This window comes from Dasypus novemcinctus, chromosome 30 (assembly GCF_030445035.2).
Source record: "Dasypus novemcinctus isolate mDasNov1 chromosome 30, mDasNov1.1.hap2, whole genome shotgun sequence".
Taxonomy (NCBI): domain Eukaryota; kingdom Metazoa; phylum Chordata; class Mammalia; order Cingulata; family Dasypodidae; genus Dasypus; species Dasypus novemcinctus.
In genome coordinates, this window is record NC_080702.1 from 33,431,758 (window position 1) to 33,441,920 (window position 10,163).

Below are 10,163 nucleotides of genomic sequence, written 5' to 3' on the forward strand. Positions count from 1 at the left end.
AAGAAGGGGTTCCATTGGGCATCTGAATGCCATTCTCGTTATGATATTAATGGGCAGCCCATTGGACAATCGCCATCGGGAAACCCCTATAGGGGCCAGCCCCAGGCCCCTCTCAGAACAAACCCTGGGGCAATACGGTTTGTTCAGCCAACCCCTCCCACCACGCCTGCACTCCCACCCATCAGTCACCCTGTTACATCTCTGATTTGTGGAGAGCAACAGCAGGAAGCACAGGATTGGACCTCTGTGCCGCCTCGGAGTCAGTATTAACCCCAGAATCCAGCCCCCTCCTCATTCCAACAGGAGCATATGGGCCATTGCCCCCGAACACTTTTGGCCTCATCCTGGGCAGGGCCAGCACTTCCTTAAAGGGAGTCCAAGTCCTCCCAGGAGTACTAGACAATGATGTTAAAGGGGAAGTTAAGATAATCGCAACAACCTCACACAACATAATTCCCATCCCTGCCGGCACACGAATAGCGCAGTTTGTTATTCTCCCCTTGCGTCAACTTAACTCAAATTTCAAACGGCTGCAGCGTACCACTGAAAGCCCTGGCTCCTCTGACGTCTTCTGGGCCCATGCCATAACTCACAATTGGCCCACCTTAAAACTAAGACTGAATGGCAAGCCTTTTGAGGGTATATTAGACACCGGAGCCGACGCCACTGTCGTCTCCTCATACCACTGGCCTAAGTCCTGGCCCCTCATGGCCGCTGCCACCCATTTACAAGGGATAGGCGAGAGCGCCAATCCTCTCCAGAGCTCACGAGCACTTAACTGGGAGGATGATGAAGGAAACAAAGGCATGGTAGTTCCGTTCATTCTTCCTAACCTCCCTGTCAATTTGTGGGGCCGGGATATCCTTGCTCAAATGAAGGTCTTCATGTGCAGCTCAAATAGTGCTGTTACCGCACAGATGCTTAACATGGACTTCCTTCCTGGTAAGGGCTTGGGAAGGCATAATCAGGGCATTGCACAACCTATTTCAGTAAAACCCAAAACGGACAGAATGGGACTTGGGTTCTCCCAGGATTTAACATAATGGCCGTTGACATCCCTGTGACCCACGTGGAGAAAATCTCTTGGAAAACTACACAGCCCGTGTGGGTTGATCAATGGCCTCTAACCTTAGACAGAACCCTAGCAGCAATAGAGTTAGTACAGGAACAGCTTGCTGCTGGACATATTGAGCCCACCCAGTCCCCCTGGAATACACCCATCTTTGTTATAAAAAAGAAGTCGGGAAAATGGAGATTGTTGCAAGACTTACGGGCCGTCAACAGAGCCATGGTCCCTATGGGGGCTTTACAACCAGGCCTCCCCTCACCAGTTGCAATCCCTGCTGATTTTTACAAAATAGTCATAGATTTGAAGGATTGCTTCTTCTCTATACCTCTCCACCCTGACGATAGACAACATTTCGCCTTCAGTGTTCCTCAAATCAATTTCCAGGGCCCTATGCCTCGGTTTCAATGGAAAGTCTTACCACAAGGCATGGCCAATAGCCCCACCTTGTGTCAGAAATTTGTTGCTACTGCAATTAATCCAATTAGGCAGGCCTGGCCACAAATCTATATCCTTCATTACATGGACGATATTTTGTTAGCAGGACCATGCTCGGTTGAACTCCATTCTTGCTATCGAGGTCTTCTTGAACACCTAACAGCAAAGGGTCTTCTAATAGCCCCTGATAAAATACAGACCTCTGACCCCTTCTTCTATCTGGGGTTCGAACTTTGGGGTCAGCGAGTTCTTACCCCTCTTATCAAGTTACAAACCTCTCATTTACTAACGTTACATGATTTCCAAAAACTCTTAGGAGATATCCAATGGCTTCACCCCTATCTTAATATATCCACCGAAGTACTCCTCCCACTTAATGAAATCTTAAAAGGGGATACCAACCCCTCCTCTCGCAGGAGTTTAACTATGGAGGCAGTACAAGCGCTCGAGGCCATAAACCAAGCTATTCAAATTCAAACTTGTTATCAAATAGACTACAGCCACCCTTTAATGTTTATAGTCCTAGCTACAACCCATACACCAATGGGTGTCTTCTGGCAGTCACTTCATAACCAGCAGGGCAAGCGAGGTCGTCCGTTACTTTGGATTCACCTCTCAGCTACCCCTCCTCGAGTACTTTCGCCATATCTCTCTCTCACTGCTGCCCTCATAACTAAAAGCAGGCAAACCAGCCACCAACTCTTTGGTAAAGACCCAGATTCCCTTATCATCCCATATACGCAAGAACAAATTAATTGGCTTTTCCAAACTGATGATGAGTGGGCCGTTGCATGCTCCTCCTTTGCAGGTGACATTGACAATCACTATCCAGCTGACCCATTAATTCAGTTTGCAAAAATCCACCCGTTCATCTTTCCAAAAATCACAAAACAAAAACCTATTAACCCAGCTCTCTTGGTTTTCACTGACGGCTCTGCAAACGGAACCGCTGCCTATGTTATCCAAGATCAGGCCTTCTCCATACCTTCCCCTTACGCCTCAGCCCAACTTGTTGAACTTTATGCAGTCCTGCAGGTTTTCTCCCGCCTCCCAAATCACCCATTTAACTTGTACACTGATAGCACATACATAGCGCATTCAGTGCCTTTATTGGAGACAACCCCTTTTATTAAGCCATCCAGTAATACTGTGCTGCTATTCTCGAGGCTCCAAAAGGCTATTCTTACACAGCAACACCCATTTTTCATCGGGCATCTCCGCGCTCATCAGGGCCTTCCTGGGCCCTTAGCAAAAGGAAATGCACTGGCAGATGCCGCCACCCGACTAGCATGCCTCACCCTCTCCACCCCCCTAACTGCAGCCACACAAGCTCATGCGCAACACCACCTAAATGCAAGCACCCTCCATCAAAAATATCACTAGAGATCAAGCGAGGGAAATTGTCAAAACCTGCAAAAATTGTGTAACTCAATTACCAGTCCCTCACCGAGGGGTTAACCCCAGGGGACTTATCCCAAATGAAATCTGGCAAATGGATTTAACTCACCTCGCTAGCTTTGGACAACTTAAGTACATCCATGTTTGCATCGACACCTACAGCGGTTTTATTCTAGCCAGTTTGCAGTCAGGAGAAGCCTCAAAGCATGTTATATCCCACTTGTTGCATTGTTTTTCTATTCTGGGTCAACCCAAAGTTATCAAAACAGACAATGGCCCTGGATACATTGGAAAAAACTTTCAAACCTTTTGCCAACAGCTGCAAATCCATCATGTTGCAGGTATACCTATAACCCTCAAGGCCAAGGTATTATAGAATGTGCCCATCGCACTTTAAAGAACACCTTACGCCGCCTAACTGAGAGCTCTCTCGGCCTCTCCAAGCAGCGGCCACGAGACCTCCTGCATCATGCTCTTTTTGTTCTCAATTTCCTCACCTTGGATGCAAATGGGCGATCTGACGCCGACAGGCACTGACACGCTGCCACGCAAACGCAGCAAGCTACTGTTATGTGGCGTGATCCTTTAACATAGCAATGGAATGGGCCAGACCCCGTAATCATATGGGGATGAGGCTCCGCCTGCATATACGACCAAAAAGGAGATGGCCCCCGCTGGCTACCAGAAAGATTAATAAAACATGTTAATCCCCCATTCCCCCAATTTCAAACTAACCCTTCCAGGGAGACAATCTCTCCCTGAGAAAAACCTTCTCTCCTTTTCTTGCGGTTTGCTCAAGAATCTATGATAAGTCCCTGTCACCACGGCAGCCCACATCGGAAGGACGTGCTACTTTGACCAAACGTGCCTGAGTCAGCCTTCGCAACTATACCTTGGAGGAGTCTCCCGTCTCAGTCAACAACCGGACAGCTTCCAACCAAGGCGCCATCCCCAACTCCATTTTCCGAATGCTTTTCTCACTTCCTCTACAGCCACTAATATTCTATTTCTTCCTCATAACCTTTGCCTTCTTGACAATATTTTCTGCCATATGTCTAGCCGTTACCGCTCCAAAAGAATGGAACCTCAGCCAGCGAATTCTGCTCGCCATCACCTTTCTGTTTCTCATCTCCACCTTCACCTCTCTCTCCGTTTTTCTCTCATAATGAACTCCTTAAACCTTGCTCTGTTCAAAATCATCATTATTCTTCCTCTTCCTTTTCTCCCCGTTGTACTCACCAACCCCAGCCATCAGCCTTTTAATTGGACAGTAAGCCTCTGGCAGGAAGAAGTAATTCTCTCCTACAATGTCACCCCAGGCCCCCCATCCTTTACTATACAAGCGTGTGCTCTTGCTCATCATTGGACCTGCACAGAATCTAGCAAAGAATATAACTGCCGGGGGTATAATAACAAGCATGGCTGCTGGGGAAGGGATCGGGGCAGAGATCAAGTTTATGGCCGCTACAACAATTTTATATCAGGCTACTACATCTGCCCTTCTTCGTCAGGTTCTTCTTCGCATTCCTGCCATGATCCCGCACAGTATTACTGTCCCCATTGGGGGTGTGAAACCATAGCATTTGGATGGCCCGGAGCCCCTAACCGGGACCCTCACCTTTCCTTGGTCAATCCCCAATGGCCTAACGCCACTCTACAGGTAAAAGATCCCAGTGACATTCAGTGGCTTCATGGCCGTACCTGGGGAATACGACTCTACATGACTGATTATGACTATTGTTCCTTTTTCATTATTAAGAAAAATCAAGTCTTCTCATCACCATCCCCAGTCCCAGTTGGTCCCAATCAAGTTCTTAATCCCTTCCTACTCTTGCTAACTCCCTTCATACTACAACATCTACCTCTTCTTCTCCCTCTTCTTTTCTACCACCCGGTTCCCCTACTTCCGTAAACCCACTTATATCCCTTCTTAATGCTACGTTTGACACACTAAACTCCTCCAATCCCAACCTCACCCAAAACTGCTGGTTGTGTTTCTCCTCTGTGTCACCCTACTATGAGGCTATAGCCACTAATGTCCCTTATCAAACCTCCACTAACAGCAATCCCACCTCTTGTAATTGGAATTGAATGAAGATTGGCCTGACGGTCTGGTCGGTTTCTCAAAGCGGACTTTGTGTCACTAAAATTAAGGGTTTTATTGCCCCATACATGCGTACCCTTTGCAATATTACTATCACTCCTCAGCCAAATGCAACATTTCTTATACCTCCCAATAATACCAAATAGCTGTGTTCTTCCACTGGCCTCACTCCATGCCTTAGTGTCCAAACCCTTAACAATACCAAAGAAACCTGCGTGCTCGCCATCATACTCCCCCGCATCTATTTTCACAATGATAACCAATTCTTTGACTCCTGGCATTATCACCTTCTACCAGCCTATGTACAGAAGAGAGAAGTTATCACCACCATTACAATTGCTTCACTTCTAGGTCTTGCAGGAGCCGGCACTGGAATTGCAGCTCTCACTACACAACAAACATCTTTTTCCTCTATCAGGCGAGCCGTCGATGAGGACATACACTGCCTCGAAACCTTCATCTCCCATTTAGAAAACTCCCTAAACTCATTATCTGAAGTCATCCTCCAAAATCGCAGAGGCTTAGACCTCCTCCTCCTTAAAGAAGGGGGGCTTTGCGCAGCCTTAGGAGAATAATGCTGCTTTTATGTTAACCACTCTGGCCTTATTAGAGACAATATGGCCCAGATCAGAGAGGGACTAGCAAAGCGTAAAAGAGAGAGGGAAGCCCAGGGAAACTTCTCCTGGGGATTTAATGGAATCCTTCCTTACATCCTCCCCATACTAGGCCCATTAATAACCATACTTCTCATACTGTCTTTCAGACCTTGGGTAATAAAAAGAATTTTCCAGCTAGTCAAAGACCAAATTGACTCCGCTCTTGGCAGGCCCATTCAGGTGCATTACCACCGGCTCCACCTTGCTGATCAGCATATATCTATGGACCATCCAGACTGCCTCCCCTATGATATCAACTCCCCCCACCAATAAGCTGCTGGGTGCAAGGCACAGCACTGCAGGAGACAGTTAGAGGTAAGCACAACCTAGCTGTTCTCTGAGAAGCACGCCTTATTGATATAGGGGTCTGCTCTGTTCGCAAAGGCCACTAGGCAGGGTGCTTCGACCACATTCGGCCTGCATAGACAGGCGGGATGCGTCGATAGCATTCTGACTGCTCAGGGAGCTGGGCTAGCTAGCCAATGATGGGCAACTGAACCGACCTAACAGTCAACCTAAGACAGGGACATGGTCTTTTGCTGCCATGCCTCCCGATGACGGGTAAGACTGGTCACATGTGTGAGTGAGCTGAAACGGCTCACCGGGTGTGGTTCTGACCTAAGACAGGCACAGTCCCCCCTCATTTGCCTTTGCTGCACACTCAATAAAACCCCTTCCCTAAAAACCAGAGCCGTCTACATCAGGGGAATGAGGCCTCTACTTTCCTCAGCTAGCCATACAAGAAAAACAGTGCAAATAAAAGAAAAAGGGAGGAGATGTTGGGAGCAGTCAATACGAGTATACACTGAGTTCAGCAATGCCAGTAACATGGCCTCCAGAGCGGAGCCCACTTCTTTATTCTTCCTCCCCACTCCTTTGTTCTCCGTTTCCTGCCACTGCCCAGGCTGATAAGGTAGTACGCAGGCGCAAGGTGCGAAACTGAAGTCTGCCCTCCACCCTAGCAACAGCAGCTACCAATCCCTAGCCCCTACCCCCTCACCCACCACCCCTCCCCTCCCCAAGAGTATAAATGCTTTGTTCTCGCAATAAAATTTTACAGCTTGATCCTCACCCTGTCTCGCTGTCATTCCTCGCGTCTCCTGTCTCACCATTCTCCTCCATGCAACCACGAGCCCCCGTCCCATGCCCCGCTGGCCGGGGCAATTACACTAATTACACTAAACCACTTGGATTATAGTTTACATTGTAGTTTACACTCTCTCCCAGTCCATTCAGTGGGCTGTGGCAGGATATATAATGTTCAGCATCTGTCCCTGCAATATCATTGAGGACAACTCCAAGTCCTGAAAATGGCCCCCTCATTCTATCTCTTCTTCCCTCTCCCTGTCCTCAGCAACTGCAGTAGCAACTGTCTCCACATCAATGATGCAATTTCTTCCATTGATTGTGTCACAATAGTTCTACTTAGAATATTAGTAAGTACACTCTAATCTGTATTTTATTCCTCCATCCTGTGGGCCCAGGAATAGTGATGGCCACTCCATCTCTGAAACTGAGACAGGGCTTAGATCCCACATAATGATGGATGCAATTTTCCTGCTTGCAGTTGTAGGCACTTTCAGTTACCTGGTGTGGTGTTTGACCATCTTCACCTCACTGTTAGCTAACCTGGTTAAATCCAATGAACCAGAGAGTAGGAACAGCACCTCTGTTGAGGCTCAGGGCCCAGCTGGCACATTTTCAGTACAGATATACATGTCTCCTGGTCTTCTGAGTATAAAACAACCACAGTTGTGGGAACAACAGTTCCCACAAATCTGTACAAAGGCTATTGATTTGTTATTTATTTTCTAATAGAAATATTCACACTTACAAATTTACCTGAATCTTTTAAATTCATGCCTAACCAGGCTTAACAAAAATACTTAAATTAGCCATAAAATAAATTATAAAATGGACCATGATGGGCAGTAGAGTTCAAGTGCTAGTTGCAGTTTTGGCACTGTCATCACTGAAGAACTTGAGACTCTATATTGGTGAATAGGTTTCATATGAAAATTACACTCTTGTAAGAGATTTCTGTATAAAAGTGGATCATTACAAATAAAAAAGAAATGGAAATGTTTTTCATTGGAATTATGTTGGCATTGTGAAGGTTAACAATTTATAAATACATTAATCAAATATGGTTATCAAGATACACACTAGCCCTCACCCTGGCACTTCAAGGTGGGAAAGCCCTCTGACTAAGGGTCCAGCATACAGTTTGAAATCATAGCACCTATTTGGTCTTAAAAGCTCTAAATGGAAAAGATAACATTAAATGGTTCTTCCTTGCTAATGGCAAAATAAAGTCAAATATAAATCTTTTTTTCAATGAGAACTCCAGTAATTCTCAGAAATATGGGAACAACAAAGTAAACAGAACATAATCTGAAAAATCATCACAGACACAAAGAAAACAAATTACTATGATTAAAAGCCAGAAGAAAAGCAAACAGTTGAAAAGGCTTTAAATATTTCAAATTTTGAAATTATTCAGATACAGTACATGCAACAACCCTTTTTAATGAGTTTTAGAAAAAATTTTAAAGCCTTGTAAATAGGTAAAAATTATAAATAATTCAATAACAGGTCAAACAGGACCCGTAAGTTAATATGTACAATAATGAAAACTTAAAATTTCTATATAGTGAAATAGGCAGTAATTTAGCTGCAATGGAAACCAACCACCACCAACACCCTGAAACAGAAATTAGGAAATAAATCATATTTATACCTGTGAACTTCCCTACAGTTGACACTTTCTGTATCCCTACATTTACTGCCAGTAAAGCAACCCTTCCCATGATGTCTCCTTCCCACATCAAAACAGACTTTTTGGTTTTTGTTCTACTGGCTTTTTCCTCCTTGGATAATAGAGGTTTTTTTTAGTCTGCATTCTAGAAACCTCAGGAGATGAAACACCTATGTAACCATATTTGGGTTAATATATCTGAGAGCAAGGATTGTGCTTCCAATTTTCTGAGAAGGATGATCTGGTAGTGAGGGGGAAAATAAGATGGTGGTAATGTGGGCTAAGGGTGTGAGGCTGTTCACGTCTTCATAGATAACCTAAACTGTATGAGTTCTCACTTGTGGGTATGGGATAATGAAGGTTGCAGTCCTGCCCTTGGTGACCATGCAAAAACTCCAGTCCCGGGAGGCCATTTAGCAATGCAAACTCTATATACATAACATTCAGTCCAGGGAAACTCTGCTCATTGTGATGCTGAACCTTAAAGGGACTTGGACTTGGCCTTGAATGGAAGATATAATATAGCCTGTATATAAATTCAAAATTATCTAATTCTGTATCCAATGTGCCTGGTCTCTAGAAATCCAGGTAAGTGATATAAACACTATAAGATATGAATGTTCAGAAAGGATGTAAGGCTGAATGTGTATTCAAAAGTTGCATCCAGATGAAATGTAGACAAGATGCTAATTCCAGCTCACGTGAAATGTGGGCTATATGTTAATTCAAAACCGATCTGGTACTCAGGCAAACACTTAATTAACAAAGAAGGTCATTTTCTCTCATAAAAGCAGCATTTGACTCCCAACCCTGTATAAAAAGAACTTGAAAATCTTGTTCAGGGCTTGGATTTTGAAATGAGAAGCTCTGAGCCTAACCAGTCATAAATAAATCATTTTCCATCCAAAAATTATTCCTGAGTCCTGGCCTTTCTATATGCAAATAATTGAGCCTCTTGACTTCTACAACACTAATGGGAGTTCATCTGGGATTGCAAATGAAGGCCAAAGAGGGTAATATTTTCCTGCACATTCCAGATCCCCAAGCAAGTCAGGAGGACTCGGGTGAACCCCAATCTGGGCAGTCCAGGATTAAATTTAATCCAGAAAAGATGTGGGCTCCTCTAGAATCTTCTAAATGAAAATAAAGGGCAATGGAATGTGTGAAGAGAAATGTTCTGGGAATGAAAAAGAACTCTGGATGCAGAGGAAGGTAAGACCCCAGCTTTAATTTCTGGGAAGGGAACCTGATCACTTCCCAAGAGAGAGCCCTAGTACCTCCAGAAATCTGGGGGGAAGCCATTCTCTTTATGTCTGGAAAAAGGAGGAAAAAAGGGAAAAAGCCTGGTATTTTGGTGTTTGTCTAACTGCATGTTAGACTCTAGTACTGGTCTTGTCCCTGCTGAAAGAGTGGAGGCATGGTTATAAGAAAGGATGTTTATAGGTTGAAGTTCTAATGTCCTGGAAATTGGTCTGGATTTTGACAAACTTGGTTACAGGAAAATTATTCAGCTTTTCGAGTGCAGCTTGGTCTGGGTGTAGAATTAAACAGTGAAAAACGTCTAGCTGGATCTTTTGTCATGGTGCTGAAGTGAAAAAAATAATTTGTTCATATCAGATGTTAATGTTAAGAGTTCTCTCTAAAGTTTGTAATGGCTATGAGGGCAGCTAAAGAATATATATATATATATATATATATATATATATATATATATATATATATATGTATATATGTATATATATA

General features: G+C 44.5%; 1 protein-coding gene across 1 annotated transcript; it reads left to right on the forward strand.

Annotated features, from left to right (window-relative positions):
* The first annotated feature begins 707 nt into the window (after positions 1-707).
* On the forward strand, positions 708-1,043 carry LOC131276763 (endogenous retrovirus group K member 7 Pro protein-like). The gene has a single exon (XM_058290338.1). It carries the CDS (start codon positions 708-710, stop codon positions 1,041-1,043), a length of 336 nt encoding a protein of 111 aa, XP_058146321.1.
* Positions 1,044-10,163: the final 9,120 nt, after the last annotated feature.